This window comes from Sceloporus undulatus, chromosome 6 (assembly GCF_019175285.1).
Source record: "Sceloporus undulatus isolate JIND9_A2432 ecotype Alabama chromosome 6, SceUnd_v1.1, whole genome shotgun sequence".
Classification (NCBI taxonomy): Eukaryota; Metazoa; Chordata; class Lepidosauria; order Squamata; family Phrynosomatidae; genus Sceloporus; species Sceloporus undulatus.
In genome coordinates this window covers 132,568,232-132,589,901 of record NC_056527.1, presented here as the reverse complement: position 1 = coordinate 132,589,901, position 21,670 = coordinate 132,568,232, and the positions used below count along the sequence as shown (strand labels likewise).

The 21,670-nt window shown below is 42.9% G+C and overlaps 2 protein-coding genes across 7 annotated transcripts in view; one reads left to right on the top strand and one right to left on the bottom strand.

Moving 5' to 3' along the window:
* Nucleotides 1–7,353, top strand: part of LOC121935523 (uromodulin-like) — a 26,529-nt gene extending 19,176 nt beyond the window's left edge. For both annotated transcript variants that reach the window (XM_042477135.1, XM_042477137.1), the window contains one exon: nucleotides 7,074–7,353. The gene's annotated coding sequence lies outside the window, so the exon portion shown is untranslated. The remainder of the gene's footprint in view (nucleotides 1–7,073) is intronic.
* A 2,834-nt stretch (nucleotides 7,354–10,187) lies between these two features.
* The window catches only part of DRD2 (dopamine receptor D2), a 59,159-nt gene continuing 47,676 nt past the window's right edge, over nucleotides 10,188–21,670 (bottom strand). For 3 of the 5 annotated variants that reach the window (XM_042477142.1, XM_042477140.1, XM_042477141.1), the window contains exons 2-8: nucleotides 18,977–19,285; nucleotides 17,236–17,345; nucleotides 16,892–17,028; nucleotides 15,153–15,349; nucleotides 14,097–14,183; nucleotides 13,008–13,344; nucleotides 10,188–11,112 (exon numbers count right to left, since the gene is read on the bottom strand). In XM_042477142.1, the coding sequence (XP_042333076.1) occupies nucleotides 10,919–11,112; nucleotides 13,008–13,344; nucleotides 14,097–14,183; nucleotides 15,153–15,349; nucleotides 16,892–17,028; nucleotides 17,236–17,345; nucleotides 18,977–19,255 (1,341 nt within the window). In that variant the 5' untranslated portion in view covers nucleotides 19,256–19,285 and the 3' untranslated portion in view covers nucleotides 10,188–10,918. The remainder of the gene's footprint in view (nucleotides 11,113–13,007; nucleotides 13,345–14,096; nucleotides 14,184–15,152; nucleotides 15,350–16,891; nucleotides 17,029–17,235; nucleotides 17,346–18,976; nucleotides 19,286–21,670) is intronic. The other 2 variants (XM_042477139.1, XM_042477143.1) reach the window with 2 other exon arrangements.

Here is a 21,670-nt window from a genome sequence, read left to right as displayed (position 1 = left end):
TGCAAATAATAATAATAATAATAATAATAATAATAATAATAATAATAATAATAATAATACACCAAAGGGGCTGTAAAATGCTTGCATTACTTGCGAACTTTGCTCAGGAAAAATGACTCTTTGGCTCAAAATGTGAGCTAGCTGTTGACTAAGAAGCTCAAGGCAAGTAGGCATTCTCTCTCCCGCTCCATAATATACCTTTATTCAACAATTTGTTGTCCGCATTCAATACATATTATATTACATTACTTTGCACAAGTAGGAATTCTCAGGGTCTAAATGTTTGTTTCAGGAAGCTCAAAAATGTATGGAGCAGCAAGAAAGGAATCATTTTTCCCCATTTACTACAAGTATAGAATGAGAAAATCATAAAACAGGAAGAAGTCCTAACACACAGTGCTTCTGAGAATGTGTAAAGGCACCTCATCTATCTATCTATCTATCTATCTATCTATCTATCTATCTATCTATCTATCTATCTATCTATCTATCTATCTATCTATCATCTATCTATCATCTATCATCTATCTATCTATCTATCTATCTATCTATCTATCTATCTATCTATCTATCTTTTGGGCTAAAGGTATGGCTTGTGTATAAGGCAGGATTATTATTATTATTATTATTATTATTATTATTATTATTATTATTATTATCTTGGAGGACAAAGCTGGTGAGAATGCCTCTGAGCATGCACTGAGTCACCCCTTTTATTTAAGAAAAGGTTGGGCATCGTGAGGCTTGTGCCAGGATTCTGCAGGATAAAGTCTCAGCAGTTAAAGTGGTGTCAAAGGGCTTTCATTTTGCAGTGCGGATACGTTCTTATTCATTGATTGAGCTACGATACCAAAATGGTGAGAGCTCTGGAAACCACCAAGCCCTATGAGGAGAGACTTAGGGAGCTGGGGATGTTTAGCCTGGAGAAGAGAAGGTTAAGGGGTGGTATGATAGCCCTGTTTAAACACTGCAAGGGATGTCATGTTGGGGATGGAGCGAGCTTGTTTTCTGCTGCTCCGGAGAATAGGACACAGAGCAATGGGTTCAAACCATAGGAAAAGAGAGATTTCACCTAAACATTAGGAAGAACTTCCTGACAGTAAGAGCTATTTGACAGTGGAAGCTGTCTTGGAGTATGGTGGATTCTCCTTCTTTGGAGGTTTGCAAACAGAGGCTGGATGGCCATCCGTTGGGAGTACTTTGATGGTGTCTTCCTTCATGGCAAAATGGGGTTGGACTGTATATCTCTTCAGGTCTTCCAACTCTGGGATTCTATGATTCTAAAATCCTTGTGTTGCCATCCAACATTCAGACCACTGCACCATGTTTGCATATAGGTCATACAAAGATAAAACATGCTTGTTGCCCACTTGACAGCGGTCCCTTGCTCTTCACTGGTGGGAAACTTAAGCTTCAGAGCATTGCTTGGTGGCTGTGATGTCAGAAGTGAATTCACTTTGGGTCTCAGGCCGACTTTTAACAGGAGCCCGCCAAGGTGCCAAAACCTTTTAGAGACCAGGGTACAGAACCATGAATAGCTCCTATAAAGTTTGTCGTGGGGACATTCAAAATGTACAACTACATTGCTTATTTTACTTATTTATTGAATTTACACCCCACCTTCCTCCATTCCTCGGTTCCTTTCCAAACTGTCAAATGTTTCTCCTAGTAGCTACTGATGGAGGCACAATGTGCTCAAGAGCTACTAGCCACCAGTCATCAATGCACCTTGGACAACTATCCCCAGTTTGCAAAACGACCAAAATCTTACAAAGCATGCTAAGAGAGCCCAAAAGGTTGCAATGAAGGAGAGCTTCAGGGCAGAGGGTGTTACTACCTGCTTTGCTTGGGCTAAAAACCATGTAATTTAGCAATTAAACATCACTTAATAATCAAGAGAACTGGCTAACAGCGCCAGTGCAATAGGCTGCTGTGTTTTCTCTGTGCAGTTTTGTCCAAAGGTTGAAGTTATTGCCTCTAGGAACTCAATCCCAATCTTCTTTCATTACACCTAGAACATTGATCCTCTTCTTCCCCTCTTTTATAATTCAGCCGCAGGTGAGGACATTCAATACATCTTAGAGAAAGCTACAAGTGTGATATATTCGGTATGTGTTCTTTCTGCCTCTCCATAATGCTTCATCTTTTTCCTCCTCCGCAAAATTAAAAGCAAGCCTATTGATTTTAATTCAGTGGACTGGAGTCTGTTGTTCCAGGTCTTTCCGCCCCCAAAAAAGGAATCTGTTTCTAGTGTAACCAGACTGTGATTTTGAGGATATGCAGACAAGCCATGCAATTTTTGCAGAGAGAGGAAAAGTCTTTCCATGAAAGCATAGAACCGGAGAATCCTAGAGTTGGATTCTATGAAAGAGCTTTATCCCTTAGGAAGTCCAGCCATGTCAGCTAGGGGATTCTGGGATTGGTAGTTCAATGCTGCCAAGCGACTCACAAATTCTGCTCAGGATTGCAATGCTATGTACAGTTCGCTGAAAATAATCCTGAATTTGGCTCCTTTCTACATATCATATATCAATGACTTGAAGGCACACAACAATATATGTGTGTGTGTGTGTGTGTGTGTGCGCGCCTTTAGGCCATTGATATATGATACTGTATAATGTATATAGAAGGGAGCTAAACTATATATGCGTGTGTGTGTGTGTGTAAATTGTTGTGCGCATTCAAGTCATTTATGACTTATGATGGCCTTCCCACAACCCTATCATGAGGTTTTTATGGCAAGATTTGTTCAGAGGAGGTTAGCCATTGTCTACCCCATAAATATATAACTTTCTCCTCTCAATCTTTCTCTCTCTCTCTCTCCCTCCCTCTTTCTTTTCTTTTCTTTTCTTTTCTTTCTCTTTTTAAATATACATCTCTGCCACAGTCCTTAACCTCTAAATGGATGCCTGCAAATACTACCGTGCCATCAATGATGTGCCATTTCGCATGCTGTGGCTGTTGAGAGATGTTTGCACTGTGCTCACCTATTATCCGGTAATTATGTGCCTCTAATACATTTTTCGTCAAATGGTCAGATGCCACTTTCGGGTTTAAAATCGATGGAAGACAGGGCCATTAAGGAGTGGGTGGCCACGGCAAATGAATGCAACTGACAAAAAACAAAACCAAAAAAACACCCTATCGTCTTTGGGTAAGGGAGGGTGACCCATGACAGGGTGGCCTGTGTTGTATGCCATTTGGGGTGTTGCTGGTTCTCTTTTCTTATTTTGAAAGGCTCAAACACTCACAGAAAAGTGCAGTAACATCTCCAGATTATTGGAAGCACAGCACTGAAAGAGACTCTCTAGTTCATCTAGTACTATGGTCCCCAAACCTTGGTCCTCCAGATGTTTTGGTTTCACCTCCAAGAATTCTTGACTGTTGGACAAGCTGTCTGGGGCACCTGGGAGTTGAAGTCCAAAACACCTGGAAGACCAAAGTTTGGGAGTCGTTGATCTTCTAGTGCAACCACCGTTTTAAATAGGACTGGTGACCCTTTTCAGGTAGCTTCTCTTAAAGTCTTGTCCCTAGCCGGGCTTTAGCTATGCATGGGGACCCATGCTTCTGAACATTGCTTTTTCTTTTTTGGACTATAACTCCTATATTTCAAATCCTAGGAGCTGTCAGCCTTCCACAATACATTATTCTCTGTTCAGTACAGGACTTGGAGAAAATCAAACCAAGCTACTGCTTTGGCCATTTCATCTTCCATTTCTCAGTTTCCCATCCTACCTGCACCCATTCCATGCGCTTGTTTTGAACTAAACTGGCTCTGCATCAAGAGAAGCCTGGGGCAGAATGATCTCTCACTGCGAGCCGCCTTTTCTTTGCCTTCGGTAAATACCTTTGTGTGCCGAATTGAATGCCGAGGATGAAAAAATACCTCTCCAGGACTGGCGCAGAAGCTTTATAAACAGGTTTCATTTTACTCTCCAGCAGGACACCTAATGAATAAGGCAGATGACAGGGGCAGGGAAGCTTTGCTCCATCTTTTATTAAATCTTTCGCTAGAAATTGCAAAGGAGGGGGGTTACTAAGAGCTGCTCAGTTCTTTTATCTCCGACGGGAAGGTGTTTATCTAAAAAAATATGTTGCTCCCTTGTGTTTCTGTTAGGGAAATTTTCCCCATTGGGCTTGTTAAGAGATTTACTTAATCTATCTTTCTGGCAGAGTAGTCCAAAAGAATGGAGGAAAAAATTTCCAAGCTCTAATTGAACCACAAAATACATGTACAGGCAGGTTTCACTTCACTGTAGGTATTCATCCGTATAGTATTGAAGGAGGACCTGGGCTTGCATTGCATTTCTTTCCCACAGTGGCATAGACAATGCCTGTGAACAAAACTTGTAGTTCAGCTGGAAAATAAGATGGTAGACTCAGAGGATGGTGGCACATTGGGATTGTTGTCTTATAACAAGCTTGATTCATTCACTATTCCTTCCTTGGAAGAATATTTAAGACTGCTTCTCTTGTATATGGTTGGGGGGACCATCCATCCACTTGGGAAAAGACAGTGGACTTAATCCAGTTATAATCCCAAATAGAGTAGAACCTATTCCCAAACGAAGTAGAATGGAGAGCCAACATGGTGCAGTGGCTTCAGCGTTGGGCTATACCTCTGGAGCTGAAGGTTTGAAACCCTACTCAACCACGGAAACCTAGTGGGTGATCTTGGGCAAGTCACACTCTCTTAACCTCAGGGAAGGCCATGGCAATGCCCCTCTGAACAAATCCTATTAAGAAAACCCTATGGTAGGTTCAATTTTAGTGTCACTATAAATCAGAAATGGCTTGAAGGTGCACAACAATAGGGTAGAACCGCTGAAATCAATGAGCCGTGCCATACTGTTGGCGAATGAGTGCAGTCCCATGTCAGGAATAAACTCTTCCAGAACATGGCCACATAGCCTGAAAACCCCACAGAAAACTATGGATTCTGACATTGAAAACCTTCGACTTCACAGAGAGAGAAAGTTTTCCAGATGATGCTCTTGCCCTGAGATTCCTTGGAGAAGAGGGCAAGTCCTGAGATACTGTATGAGAAACCTAAGGATGGTTGGTCTCAGCCTTTGATCCTCCAGGTATTTTGGACTTTATGTCTCAGAAATCCCGGCCAACATTTGGCCAATTGACTTGGCCAATAGTTAAGGATCTGGACATTTACAGGGCAAAACATTTGGAAGATCAAAGTTCGGAAACTACTGCTCTGTATAACCCTGAAACAAAACACAGAGGCTGTGACTCCAGCGTTGTGATGTTCCTTCTCCTGCATCTGGCTTTAACCATCTCCGCTTTACCAAGAAGTTTCTTTCACAAGCTCTGAAAGCTGATGTGATGGATTTGGCACCTTTTGGTTGGCCAAATAACACTGGCCATTAGTTCTAAGAAGAGATCGCACTGTTTTTTCCCCTATTGTCTGTGAGCCATTCTAGTTTCCTTCCAATCCGTTCTGAAGTTTAAACCACTCCTGAAAGGTGGGAGAAGGAGACATTTGTGTAATGAAATGAGTGTTTTTGTGTGAGCATGGGAGTCTTAGGTGCCTTTTGTTGTGTAGAGTCAAATGACTTAAAGTAAGAATGGATGAAGGCACAATGGTTTATGAGAGCTGTGATTCCTTCATCTCACCTGCCACGATTCCCATTCATATATATATATTATATATATATATATATCTGTCAGGGCATGGTAACTCGAGAAACAGCTTTCATGCTAAATACACAGCATTCTTAACAGCACCTGGATTTTTCTCTGAATTGAACAATACCTGAAGACTTAATTATGGACTTTGTGCAACACGGGGGACTTTTCAGCAAGCATTTTGCATTGTTGGGATTCATTCTTGTCCCTGTCTCCATTCTCTGGAGGGGAAAAAAAGGAAGGGATATGCCTCAAAGGCTGTGGCTGAATCCTATCAGAGCCCCACTGTGATGATGGTCAAGACCCCAGTTCAGGATTGCATGATGTGCATCCATGCATTTTGGAGATTTTTAAACAGAGGCTAGATGGTCATCTGTCAGGAGTGTAGTGAATGTGTCTTCTTGCATGGCAGAATGGGGCTGGATCAGATGGCCCTTGGGGTCTCTTCCAACTCTAGGATCCTATGGACTTTATCCCATGGGGAAATCAGGGGTTTAACCAGCAATTAACCTGTGAAAATCACACAATTGTGATTAAGATTTTCACACGATGTTGACATTAAAGTGTCGTTATCTCTGGCAATAAACAGCAACAAATCATTCACAGAGAAATCCCATGAACTGAGTTTATCACACGGGGAAAATCCTGTGCAAAAACCGGGTTTAAAAGCTGGGAAAAACCCCCACAAAAGCAGGTTGATTTTTGCACACGTTGTTGTTAAAGTGGTGTTAACCTGAATGGAAAGAAGACAAGAGCCACTCCTTTATTTGAGGGATTTTCAGAAAGTAGAAAGGAGCAGATTTTGTCTGCTTTCCATCTACTTTCCATTCAGGTTAACACCACTTTAACAACAATGTCATGTGAAAATCAACCTGCTTTTGTGGTTCCCCCCCCCCAATTTAAACCCCCATTTCTGCACCCAATGATTTGTTGCTGTTTGTTGCCTGGTTATTCCCTTATAATTCCCAGGCTAATGGCTCTTTAAGCATGATGTGTGTGAAAATCTTTTCATGGGTTAATCATTGGTTAAACACCCAATTTTCCTCGTGTGATAAAGTCCTATGATTCTGTGATCTCTAACTCACTCTCCTATCTTTGACTAACCCTCATTCTCTGACTCTCATGGTCTTACACATTAGCCTTTTTAATATCCATTTAGACGCTTAGCCACCTCCAATATTCAATACTCTCACGTCCTTCCAACAGATCCTTACCTTATTACATGCCACGCAGAACCATATTTGGACTTAATTTATGTAGCAAATGCTATCAACAACAAGAAAAGCCCATTACAAAACAGTCCTCGGGGGCAGAAAATCAGCCCCCAAACCTGTCAGAGTTCTCTTTCCTTGCCTGAACAGGAGAAGGGATGGAATATGAACCTGTCTAATACAGTCAATAATTGCTTGAACATTTCTCCTTCCTCTCTCAAGGGTGGGCCACCTCGCAGAAGACTGGAAAATGGCAATTTTGTGATTGCGGTTGGATGGGAATAGCAGAAATTACTGCCGAGCAATTGAAATGCAGGCAGGCAATCTGAGTGCCAAAAGAGACACCTGCTTGCCCCAGCCACCGAAGATGTTCAAGCAGCGGTGGGAAAGAACGGGGTGTTCCGACCTCTCTGCATTGTTTCGTGAATTCGGGATAATATCTGGGTTGAGGACACCCTGCGCTGGAAAACTGGCATCCAGTTTGAGACAGGAAGCATCAAGCAGAACAATCGCAATGGCGAGTTCTGTCTTCAAAGTGGAGAGCTGGGCATTCTGTCTTTAGTAGCAAATCTGAATTGAATTATTCTTGAATTTGTTGTTGTGTTGCATGACTTTGTGTTGTTCCCGACTTATGGGGGCTGTACAGACCAGCACTTTGTGCCAGTCTGAGTGTCCATACACTTGAAGCCCTTGTTGTGCCACCCAGGTGCCATTATGGCGCACACCCGTCCACATGGCGCGCATTAATATTCAATGATATATCTTTACATTTCAGGATCTTGTCTAGTTCCTTCCTAGCTACCCTTCCAACTTCAAGGTAAGGATAATCTTGAACTATCTCAATCTCTTCTACTTTAAAGTTATATAAATCATCTCTCGTAAGAGACCAATACCATAGTGAAGACCTATTATGTACAATGTTTCTTTCCTTCATGAAGACTCATCAGGGACCAGCAGCTGATGGTTTATGGATTAGCAATGGTCTGTGGATCCTGGGTTTGGTTTGCACTTCTCTATGGCATGTGGAATGTATGGCCCTGCAGATGTTGTTGGACTATAAATCCCATCTGTCCTCCCCTTTCTAACTAAGGCGAATGGGATTCAGAACAGAGTTGTACAAGCAAATGTTGATCAATCATACCCAAAAGCTGACCCAAACCTCTCCCAATTAGGTAGATTTTGAGAGTATACCAGAGTTGTTGTTTTTTATTGCTTTGGACCAAGGAAACTGGCAATACTGTGCCAATGAAGAGCACAGGGAAAATCATCCCAACGCGTGGAAAGGGACATGACAATTAGACCAGCTTTTGTCGAATGAGATTAACAGGATTACATGTAAAGCAAAGATTAATTTCTTCCATCCACACAGGAAGGCAACAAAATCCCTTCCTGATCTGGAAAATGGAAATGCCAAGCCTTATTGTGAGCTCAAGAGGCTGAGAAGATGGTCCGCTCCTGCCGGATGCCCTGCTTTCTTCTTCTTTTAAAACCAAATGAATTCAACCCTGGGATGCAAATCGATTCGCCATCCTCTAATTAAAAAATCCAAACACCCGAAATGTCAACGCGTTTTGCACTATTAAAATAAAAGCAAGAGGCAATCTCTCTCTCTCGCGCTCTGTCTCAACAAGTGAGAAGAAAACAGAAAAAAATGTCACTCCAAATGGATGAAATATTGTTTGTGGCATCAAAGACGAGAGGAAGAAACCAGAGCCAAACTTGGTCACTGTGCAAAACTGGCGCAGTTGATCATTCCTGATTATTAACCACTTGTCCCTCACTCTTGCTAAATGTCTCTGAGTTGTGTTTTTGACCTGAACAATTAGAAAGGATCTGCAAAGCTTTGTCACCCTCTGAGCTGCAGGTGTTGCTGTTTCTACAACCTTGTTGTGATTCCTCCTTCCTCCTACCTAAGCAGAAGGAAGCACATAAGTACACAGTCTCCGACATCGAGTGGGAATGGAGCAAGGATGTGCAATGTCAGTCTCTAAGGTCAAATCCATCCCTGTAAGGCCTCATTCCCACTACATTTTAAACCGGTTTGCAAATTGGTTTGAAGCAGTTTAAATGACCCTGCTTCACACTTGAACTGAATCGCTGAAGCAATTCGGAGAGTGGGGCCATGCGCTAGACCCATTTAACCTGCGTCTTTTTGACACTGAGGCCTAGTTTACCCAGATGGAGCATGTCCTTTTGCCCATGAAATTGTTAGGTGGTTTCCAAGTATGTTTTTTCCCCTGCCATTCTATAAAAGGTTGAAGTGTTTCTAACACCCCAAGAATCAGTGCAACCAAGCCCCCCAATTCTGTTAAATATTGCACACCACCATGTATTGTATTCATTTAATCTGGAAATATTTATGCTTTGCTGACTTAGACCCAGAATCCTATCGATGGCTTTGGCTGTCATAACTCATCGTCACTGGATCCTCTTCTGGACAAAAGATCCCCGCATGGAAAAAAGTAGCAGGTCAAGGAAAGTCATCCATCTCCCTTCTCCGCATGCAGCTTTTCCCTAGTAAAGCAGGTTGAGGGGTGAGTTGTAGTTATGGCAAGTGTTAAAATCATAAGTAGTGGTTGTGAACATGAAAGAGTTACCTAACTGTACCTGCTTTGTATTTATTGCTGTTGTGTGCCTTCAAGTCATTTCTGACTTATGGCGACCCGAAGGCAAAGCTATCCCAGGGTTTTCTTGGCAAGATTTGTTCAGAGGTGTTTTTTGTTGTTTTTTTTGCCATGGCCTTCTTCTGAGGCTGAGAGAGTGTGACTTGCCTAAGGTCACCCAATAGGATTCTATGGCCGAGCAAGGATTTGAACCTTGGTCTCCAGAGTCATAATTCAATGCTCAAACCACTGCATCAACTGACCACTGCTTAGACACAATGTGGACACTATTGGCTGGCTTGATGTCTTAGGAACTTCCATCAAATCTAGCTAAAGTTTCTCTGACTTATAGACTTTCAATAGAGTGTATCTCATTATCTTTTACCGGAACTTTTAAAAACTGTCTAGAATTAACCAAAACCGGAGAGGTAAACCTATGTGTGCAAAGCCTGTATTCTACCACTGTGCTATGTCCTCACATTTGGTCTTCATTATCTCTCCTTTGGCATTACATTAATTTTGAAGGTCTGACATATTTTCTACACCTTTCCTCCCTGTGTCCTCTATCTTGTTCCCATTGGGTTCATATCTGCACAATGGCATGTAGTCAGAGAAGACGCTAGTGACAAGCCAGGTTGGCGAACATGAGCCAAAATGGCTTTTTCGAATGCAGCGTGTATCATGCAAGACAAGATTTTGTGTATCTTATTTATTTATTATTCCCCCCCTTTTTTGGCTTGGGTTTCTGCTCAGTTCATTCTGTTTCCCCCCCATATATACACATTGGTATTATACAGTCGTTGTAGTATTTTCTTTCATACGCTGCCCTGAGATTCCATTTTCTTACATTCTCCTCCCTTAAGTTCATATGACAGACCGGTGGTAACCTTTGTGAAGATGGTCCCACCAAGTCTTGGCAGTTTGCTAGAAACCCAAAGGGTCATTCCAAAGCCTGAAAGCATTTCCAATGAACATGATTCCTAGGAGTGCTGGCATTAAAAAAAAATATTTCGGTGGGTAGTAACGTCTCCTATTGCAAAGCAGACAAAGTGGTGGCGTCTTTGGTGAGAAATGTATCAGTAACAACGACACATGAGTAAGTCAGTGTGCCCCATGGTTGGGATCAGCGAGAAGTTGTGTTTAATGCACTGGAGGTCTTGCCGACCACAAGCAAAATGTTACTGTGGGAACATTTCCTAGTTTCTCTTTTCCTTCTCTTGCATCTCTGGTTAAAAGCACAGTGCAAAGGTTGCATCAGAAATGAACACTTTTCGTGACCATCTCTCGAAGTCTAAGCATCGCCTTGAGAACGAGGCAGCCTTCGGCTGCTTGAAATGCTGGCGGAAAAGATACATGGTACTCTAAACACTGTGTGTTTGCAGATACCGCAGGCATGTCTCTTCGTATATATGGCCACCCCTTTGTATGACCATGCGAGTCAAGCACCTGGTCTTCAAGAGGAAGTTAGCAATGGAGGATCTTCATGAAGGCCTTTCGGAACTCAATGTTGAAGGTGGTGTAGATGATGGGGTTGACGGCGCTGTTGACGTATCCGAGCCACGTGAAGGCATTGTACATGGCCTGGGGGATGTTGCAATTGCAGTGCATGTTCAGGATGTGGGTGATGAAGAAAGGGAGCCAACAGATGATGAAGACACCTGGCGAAGGAGAAACCCAAAGAGGCCAAGTTAGCAATGTGACTTCTTCACCCAACACCTCATTGATGGATGGAACTTGCCTTAACTCTTGTATCATTTTCTTTTTTTAAAAAAGCCTTATTTATTAAAAAGGATAGACAACAATTTCCAAAAAACAAGATAAGAAAAACATAAACAATATTAAGAGATCTTTTCACAGATTCCTAAATCACCCTCCATACCTCTAAGTCCAGGATCTAATAATAATAATAATAATAACAACAACAACAACAACCCGCCCCTCTACAAAACGCAATCGGGACGGCTTACATTAAAATACACATTCCCAAACCGTCATTCCCACCCCCCAATAATATTTATTTAAACACCGCTCTTCCAAATGTCCCATCTTTATGTTGTAAAGTTAATCGTTATCATTAACAACGTCTACTTACTTTACTTTATAATTAAATATAAACTCAAGAGTTTTATACCTTATTAGAGTTCCTAAAGAAATATATTACCTTAAATATTTCCACATTATCCTGTTACTTGTAAAATTATTTATCGCCACTCCAGATTTTGTCACAATATATGTGAAAAAGTTTCCAGCTTTCATTACATTTACTATAAAATTCTCCATCAATGGCACAGGTTTATTTTATTCATTTCGGACGCTTCAAGCATTTTACAGAACTCTCGCAGATGTGATCATAGTATAATGTTATTTTTCCAGAACCTCTTTTGATCTACAATATGTATATCTTGAATCATATTTAATAGGTACAGTTCTGGAGTGAGTTCAAAAGATATCTCCAAAATATTGTATCATTGTCCAATATGATTTTGCTTTATCACACATCCACCGCATGTGATAGAAGCAGCCTTCATGGTTTTCAAGTTCCAAAAAGTATATATTCTTTTACATCCTTTATACATTTTATATCCTCAGAATATAAGAAACCATGGGAAACCTGAAGCCTTCCTATTGGGGATATCAAATAATATTGTAGGAACAAATTTTAAGGTATTACATTATATGATATTGGCAGCGAGACGATCCCCAAATATCTTGCTACCAACAAAGGAAAGTAATTGGAACGGCTGAAATGGATAAACTAGAAAAGCCGCTGGATAAAAACTTAAAAGATTGGGAATTTGTTTATATCATGTTTTGAAGAAGAAGAAAGAGGGAAAGATTGTGACCTGTGGACTTTGAAGTCTAAATTAGCTTCTTTTCCCAAGATTTAGACATTAATAGACAATATAGTGATATATATACACACACATATATGTGTCTATTTCAAGCTCTTTATACTAGATCTGTGGCTTATGCTACATCATATATGTAATACTTGTTTACATATAACCTAATAGATATATAATTAATTAGTCAAACCTGACCATGGCTACCAGTTTAGATGGTTTTCGGAATAAATTAGACAATCTTGCAGAGATAAATTCTATTATGTTGACTAGTCAATAAAATCCTCGCTGTACATTGTGGTTCCTGAAGCTATTTTGCCAGCCACCTCCAAGAACAGTTTTCCCTTGGAGTTTGTCCAATAACAATATAGACCTGAACTCACCTGGAAGAGGCCTGCTGAATAAATTGGGGTTTAAATAAGTTTTGACTTATCATGTAGCTGTTGATTCATTAGGACATCTCTAACTGGGACTAGCAATTGGATTTCAGCTGTTGGCCAGACTCAAGGGAAGTTTGTTCTTGGACTGCTAGGCGATCTCTGTAGGTTAAATGTTGGTCTTCCAGGTGTTTTGGACTTCAACTCCCAGAAGCTTAAGCTGACTTGGCCAACAGGAAGGAATGCTGGGAGTTGAAGTCCAAAACATCTGGAACACCAAAGTTTGGGAATCACTGCTGTGGACCATGAGAGGAGGCTAAACTAGCTTCTTACCAAGCACAATGGCAAGCATCTGAGTGGCTTTCTTTTCCTTCTGCTGCGAAAACTTCCTCCTACTCATGGTCTTGAGGGACGTCCTCGTCTTGCCGTTGGGCATCGACTGGATTTCAAAGATCTTGGCGGTTTTGGGGTTGTCTGTAGTATGCCCATTCTTCTCGACATTCAGTGGGCTGTCCGCCGGAGACCTCAGAGCTAAGTTGTTGGCACACAAGTGGGAAGGGACTGGCACAGCCAGCTCATTGTTGCTTGGCACAGATGGCTTGTGTTTGCTCTTCTCCGGGGGACTGGTGCTGGTGGCCATTTCCATTTCTTCCATCTGGTTCACCGCCTCCTACGCAAGGATCAGAGATACCCCCAGATATGTATTAGGGATGGAAAGAATATTTGCTATCATTTGTCTCCTGGCCAAAAGATGGATTTTCCAACACATGGGAAACATATAGTCAGGAATAACCACAATGCAATGGGGAGGATTTTGTACACTTTCACCTGGTATTGCCTCATTCTGAAGTGTTTGGGGAAATTATTCTGTGCGGAAATATGTCTCTTGGTTTTTTGCCAGAAAATTGTGGGGTTGTGTGTAAGAAACCATTTTTTCCAGACAGTCATGTATATTTGTGTGTGTGTGTAGAACTGAAGCCATTTACGGCAGGAAGGGAGGAGTGTTCTGAGGGGCTGTGAATGGTGCCAAAGTAGAACTGGACCTGTTGCCTGGTCTAGGAGCTGGGTTTAGGTATCCCAAATTGCAGGGCTTTGCCCCTCATCTCTGCTCTTCAGAAAGGGAGGAAGAATCCCCGAATGAGAGCACCACTTTGAAAAACCTTTGCCTATATACTTTTCTCATTTGCTAGACTTGGTGACATTTGAATGGTGTGCCCCCTCCAATGGCGGTTGATGCTTTGTGCATCATGCTCACCGACCTCACCAGGAGCTGCTCTTTATGACCTAATGGGGGGGGTCATCCTTGGGACTCTGGCTTTGGCCCTGGCTTGTGGCCCCTGAGTCTCCAAGTGAAAAGACAGTGGGTTGATCCTACAAGCCTGGCATCTGCTGAGGCCGGCCATCCCTGGCAGGAACACTCACCACTTTCCGTTTATGAAGCGGGAAGCTACCATTGGTCTTCAGGATGAGCGTGCAGAGCCTGACGTCTTCTGGATGAGTGCATTTGTCCTGAGGATGGGGGAAGGCAGGGGAAGGGAGGCAAGGAGGGACACATGGGTTATGTCAGAGGACAGCCACCCCAAAGCAAGATGGATTGGGTCGCCAGGAGGGAGGGTGCTGAGCAGAGAACTGCAAGGGCCACCATTCAATTTGGCAAAGTCTGTCCCCCAACCTGACTAAAAGCAGGGGGAGAAACACCTGCAAGTATTCTCTTTCACTGGACTGTTTCTGGTGAATTGCTAGTGGCTGTCTTTTTTTCCAGGGCCACACCACATTGGCAAAGATCTGTGTTAGTTCCAAGTAACCTCTTTCTCCAGTGTCTGACCTTTTTCATGGCCATCGTATCCATGGCCTTTTTCTTCAGCCATCACTATCTGCTGTGGCGGAGTCACACTGGTGTAGTGCGCCAACAAGGTCCCAGCCTCAATATGGACCTTTTTCTTTTTAATGTGCCCCTTTAATCTCCTTCCCTTGCTGCTTTCTTAACCCTCTTCCACCCAAAACTATGTTGTGTGTGCATGACTTAGTAACTAGCTCAACCCTAAAGATAATTCAAATGGTTAACCATGAATGAAAGAAGCATCACACTCATTCAGGGGCCATGTTTCTCAAAGCCTGCAGCCAAACATGAATGCAACCTTAGACACACACACAGAGAAAAATAACTTGGTTGGTCTACAACTCCCAAGATATGGAACCTAGCCATGCTGGGTGAGAGGCAGGTTTATTGTAAATTGTACTCCAGGAGATTATTTCTGCCCTAGGTTCTGACCTGAGGAAACATCACCAAGGAGCTCTAGAAGGGTCAGTAGATCAAGCAGCCATCTTGGGTTCACTCACACGAAACAACATGAATTTGGGAAGGAAAATGGGAAGATGGGCAAAGCAAGGGATAAAATAGGATCCGGGAGGAGAGAAGATGGAGATTGGGGAATTGTGGCAGCGGAGTTGGATGGGAGGTGCTTGGGGTCTAGTTACCTTCAGTGGGGCCTGAGTGTCAGAGTCCGGGCCCACGTGGGTAGCGACGCGTTTGGTGTTGACCCGCTTCCTGCGTTTCCGCAGCACTATGTATATCTGCACGTACACCAGCAGGGTGACAATGAAGGGAACGTAGAAGGAGACGATAGAGGAATACACAACAAAGGCAGGATTGGCAATGATACACTCATTCTTCTCTGGAAGACACAAGAGATTGCAGGGGCGTTGTCCCAGCCATTAGGAGCTACTGCCAGTTTGTGTGTGGATACATGTGTGTGTTATCACAGAAGGTATTGTTTTGGTGGAGAGTCTCCAGCTAGCCTTCTCACCCAAGTGAAAGGAAAGATGAGATTAGTTTTTTGTGGGGTTTTTGGCTATGTGGCCATGTTCTAGAAGAGTTTATTCCTGACGTTTCGCCAGCATCTGTGGCTGGCATCTTCATAGATGCTGGTGAAATGTCAGGAATAAACTCTTCTAGAACATGGCCACATAGCCCGAAGAACCCACAAAAAACTGTGGATGCTGGCCATGAAAGACTTCAACTTCTCAAAAATGAGATTGTCACAAGGGATGGTTCCATGTTCAGGAGCAAAGCCAATTGGAGAAGATCCAACAGAGGGATTTCACAGCATACAATTCTACCAGTATAGACGTACTATTAGTGCATCCGTCTATCCGTATACAGAATTGCACCACTGAACAACTGATTGCACGAGTTGCATGTACACATATTCTTCTTGTGCAACGTTTGACAGGCCTCCAATCCAATAGACCTAGAGAACACCCTTTACACAATGCCTTGAAAAGTCCAAGTGCTTGAGCAAGAGTTATGCTGGGATGTGACCCTTCTGCAACACCAGTGTATGGTGATGTATGTCACCAAGTGTTTGAACAACAATTTGATGTATCTTATACATCCATCCATACAGAGTCTTACTAGTGTGGGTGCAAAAGCTGTCCTGCTTGAATGATGCTAATATCTGAGCTGGTTAGTTGGCTTTCCACCTCATCCATCTTCCAGACCTGCAGCCCCCCAAGATACTATGAAAGGGAATGGGTTGAATCCAGGTTTACAGTGGAGTCCTCATTCATAATGCTCCACCTGCAGAAAGGTAGGATGAGGCACAAGCCTCTTACGCTGCCAGAAATTGCCTTCTTCTTCTGTCATCTGATTTCAGAGGTTTCAATGATCTCCTAATCTGGTGGCAGAATGGCTTGGTTAACTAAGATCTGCCAGCAGAAAAGTAATGAAAGGTAATGGGAAAGAGGTGGGACAAGGAAAAAAGCCAAAGACCAATCCCAAACCCCCTTCAGCCGAGGAACCTGGCCATAATATTGGTGCAAAGTTGAAATCTCAATGAAAGTTTTTTTGGTTTTTTTTTTTTTTTTTTACTGTAATGCTAGAATTTGGAGACTGAAGAAAAATTTTATTGAGGGGCAGAAATCTTATTTTGGGTCAATGTCTTCCTATTGCTCCCTACCATGGCATCATCCTTACCAAGGAGATGCATGCAGAGCTGTTTTTTTTAAAATGTAAAATACATGCAAGAAATGTATGTTTGTTTCTTCTCTGCTCTCTCTGTGCGTATGTTTACCTTCTGCATAGTATTTTGGTATTAACAATGCGCAGAAGATTGTACAATACCCATTACAGGGAAAGTGTACCATTTGCCGCCCCCATGGTCTTTAACCCAGCCCTGAATGAATCATCTGCCAATGTATTTGACTGCGATGCTTACCTGTGTTGTTGAGCCCAAAAAGTAAGGGGCAGGAGATGGCAAAAGAGAGGACCCACACCACCGCAATCATGACGGTGACTCTACGCTTGGAGCTGTAGCGAGTGTTATAAAGCATCGGCATTGCCACGGCGGTGTACCTGTTGCAATGGGACACACACATACAAGGGATACGTCAGTATTGCAACTTTGGCACTCACCTGTGGAGTTGAGAAGCAAGCAAAACTGGGAAGGAGTCAGAAGAAATTCAGGGTCAAGATGGAAAGGAGGAACGACATTTTGTTTCATGTCTCTAGACTCTCCGGGTGCCTTTTTGGGATTTGGCCAGAAAGGAAGGACAGATTTACCTGTCAATGCTGATGGCGCAAAGGTTGAGGATGCTCGCGGTGCACATCATGACATCCAGAGTTACAAAGATGTCACAGTGGATGCGACTGAATCGCCATTCCCCAACCACCTGGAAAGAGGAGGGAAGAAATGAAATGGTGCAAGGGATGGAAAATCAAAGATCATGGGCAAGAAGGGTTAAGAACTGAAGTGACCTTTTCAGCCAGGAGGCCTAAAGGAATAACAGAAATAAAAACCTCAAAACCTAATTAAAATAGAAAGCAGAATAATCACATAAGACACAATGCACATTGGCCACATAGCCCAAAACCCCCACAAAAAAAACCTATGGATTCTGGCCATGAAAGTCTTATATTGTACACTAAGTAACACTACATCCACATAGGCTCAAAACACACTGCAGATATAATCCAGTTTGAGACCACTTTAACTGCCCTGGCTCATGGAAGTGAATTCTGGAAACTGTAGTTTCTCGTGACAGAGCAAGCTAAATGTCTTACAAAACTACAGTTCCTGGTATTCCTTAGCATTGAGCCAGGACAGCTAAAGCGGTCTCAAACAGGATTATTTCTGCAGTGTGTTTTGGAGCATAGTTGCATGTAGTGCTTTTCAAAGGAAAAGGAGACATTTCACAGTCAGGGGGCTTAAAAATATGGCCTTTATTTGCTAAATCGCCCAATATATGTGTCTGTGTCTGTGTGTGTAATCACTCACAACAAGCCAACACATAGGTGCATGACATTTCCAATGATCTCGACAGTGTGTGTATGTGTGTGTTTGGATGGGACAGATGTTTGTTTATTTAAAACTCAGCATGCCTTTTAATCGATCCGATGAACATAACAAGACGGGTTCAGTGTAGACAGGAACAACAAATCCCCACTGCGCAAATTCCACCTTCCATCACATTTCCAGATGTTCCTTTCTCAGTGCCTTTGGCTATATCCTAACATCATCTGAATGCAAAAATTCTAGATGTGTCCAGAGAGATCAGCATTGATCCTGTCAGCCTGGGAGGATTTGGAAACAAACAATGCTTGACTTGACCGCGCATTCGACAAGATGTCAGCCGCCTCTCCCTGCCAGCGGTCTTGGCCTTGGAAGCTAGACCAAGCTCTCTCAGCACCAGTGCCTTTATGGAAGGAGACGGGTGATTTCAGAAGGGATTAGCAGACCAACCAGCGACACGTGACGCACGAGTCGGGTGGGAAATGCACAAACAGCTCTCTTGCAAACAGCTGCAGAATACGGTTAAAGACCGTGAGATGAGTCTGTTGGAAGTGGACTGAAATGATGCCAAATAAAGGACTATATGTCTATAAGGGGCAGCAGTGAAGGAAATGGATAGTTAAGGTCACCTAACATGTCCCAGTGTAGTTTGATTTACCTCCTCTCTACGAAGAGCAAGGGATGGGCAAAGTGCAGTCCATGCACTGTATGTGGCCCCTGGGCCCTATTTTTGTGGTCTCTGAAGAATCTCACCAAAGATGTAGCCATGTTAGTCTGCTTCAACATGGAGAGATATACTGTATATACTCATGTACAAGTCTAGAAATTTTGGTCAGAAAATTGACCCCAAAAGCATGGGTAGACTTATCCATGGGTCAATGTAAGTCCTGTACTTAAACTCTCATATATATATATATATATATATATATATATATATATATATATTCACCTCCTATCTAGCAAGAAGATATGCCACGTACTGGAACTACTGGCAGAGACTCTCATGCCTACCTCCAAATAGACCACCCAAGGCATCACCAGAGTTGCTACGAGGAGGTCGGCCACCGCCAGGCTCACAATCAAGTAGTTGGTCGTTGTCTGAAGGGCCTTCTCTCTGGAGACTGCCATGCAAACCAGGACATTGCCAAAGACGATGACAAAAATGAGGAGGGTGAGGAGCATGGCGTAGTAGTTGTACTGGTGGGGAGGCTTTGGTTCTGGGCTGGACCCGTTGAGGCTTCGGTTCTCGTAGCTGCCATCATCATACCAGGAGATGTTTGGGAAATCCATGAAGAAGAGCCCTCCAGGTTTGGGACCTGCCTTGTCACAAAAGGAGAAGGCAAAGTGAGTGGCAATCCGAGGTACAAATGCAATACACACACACACACACACTCACGCACGTACACACACACACACTTGGCCCTCCAAATTTGTCCACATCTTCTGGCAGATGCTAGCCATGGAGTTGCACTGGAGGACCTGGAGATTCCTAGAGAAGTATTCTCTTAGGTAAAAAGAATTTTTATTTACAGTTTTTCCATAGTCATGGGGGTCCTTCACCCCTAACCTCAGAAAATGTGGAGTGACCACTGTGTGCGTGTGTGTGCGCACATGTGTGTGTGTGTGTGTGTTATATATATGGTGTATTTTTATTTTCTGTACGCCCAAGGAGTGCTGGTGGGCTGAGAGGTGATAGAACCAACAACAGACAAATGCTGAAGGGTTTCAATGTGCTAGCGTGCCATTGACTCTTTGCAAGGAAACTCCAAAGAATAGATATATATATAGATATATGGGGTCTTGAAATATCCCCTTATCCCTCCCTCCCCTCACACACCAGCACCACCACACACACATACACAAAACATTAAATTCAGCTGATGAAAAGATCCACTCCAAGGTTGGAGATGACACTCAGATAAGTTTCTTCTGAGAGAAGTTAATATATGCTGGTGTGTCCCCAGTCACCCTCACTGGTTCCCTTTCTTTCCTCACTTATGGGCCCATTTTTTTTGGCAAATACATAAGTTTAGGTGTTGCAGCCTTGTTTGAATGAGCAAGGGAACCAAGCCAGCCAGGCACAACGGCTGCTGTTTCTGAATCCTGCTGAGATGTTTGTGAGTAGCAACTCTCTTAGCAGCAGTTCAGATATCTCCTCTCTTCCATCTCTTTGCACAATGCAGAGGCTGCTCTGGGGGAAAGCAAAGCAAAATGACTCTTCTGATCTCCTCCATCTTCTGCCAGATGGAGCAGATGATGGTGATGGTCCTTTTGAGGACCTTGTCATTGGGAGAAGCACCCCATGGAGCTTTCCTAGAATAGTGCAGCCTTTACCGACTGAAATAATCCCAAGAATAATATTTGTGATTGCAATTTCCATGATCTCTGACCATCAGGCATCCCACCTGGGAATGATGGGAGTTGTGTTTGACCTACCTAGAGAGTTGGAATAAATACTGTACTATGCCATTGTATTTAATGGGACTTGAGCATTCACGGACTTTGTCATTTTATATAAGGGACACCATTTTACTATGTCATTGTATATAATGGCACTTGAGCATCCATGGATTTTGTTATTTTATATAAGATATACCATTTTACTGTGCCACTGTATTTAATGGGACTCGAGCATCCAGGGATTTTATTATCCATGGGGGTTTCTGGATCCAAACCCAATGGATACCAAGGACCCACTGTATTTCTTTTTTGGGAACTGAGCATCAGGCTGCATCTGCATTGCATAAATAATACAGTTTGGCACCACTTTTTTAACTGCCATGATTCAGGGCTATGGAATTATTCTGGGATTTGTGGTTTGATGGGGCACCAGAGCTCTCCGACAGAGAAGTCGAAATATCTCGCAAAATCCCAGAATTCCATAGCATTGATCCATGGCAGTTAAAGGGGCGGTCAAGCTGCATTATTTCTACAGGGCAGGTGCAACCTCAGTTTCACGGAATGAGAACAAGAAGGTTTGCCAGAGAAATATCAGCACAAGCGAGAAAGATGCAAGCCTATAGTCCTTTGCTTCTAACAGCATGCCCAGTGAATTTTATAAAAAGATCTTGTTGGAGAGATCGGTTTCTAGCTCAAGTGCTGCCTTTCCCACTTAACCCTTCTGGCTTCCGCCTTCCAAACTGGCCTTTTGGCAAATTACGCACTGCTTCTTGTGGCATTTCCTTCCAGCTGCAGATCGAATAGGGAGACCCCCCCCCCCCAAATCTCACACAGTTAAGTGGTACTTTAAAAAGCAACAACAGATATTTCACAGATGCACAAAATAGCTTGCAGCTTTGGGAAGCAGGCCCACTAACCAATTTCCCCCGGTGACTAGCTGTTTATTCCTTGCTGCTGAAGGAAAAAAAAAACCCACAACAGATTTTGCCACTGACTCCTTCTCCTTGCCTCCCAAATCAAAGCAACTCTTCATCAGAAAACAGCATGCGATCTGCCTAACCGTGGAGCTGGGAATGGCACAGGGCTTGGAAATCTTAAAATACAGTATGGTCTTGAAAAAGTAGTAGCTGTGATGTATAGGACCAAGAACAACTGCTAAAAAGAAACAAGAGACACATATTGCTTAAAAAACCGGGCTGAAACCAACTTTGGAAATCTGGAGTGGGAGATGATCCACTTCAAGTCATGAGAGTCTGCTGTTTCATTGAGGTATAAAACAGGTGCCAACAGTTCCAAACTTTGGCC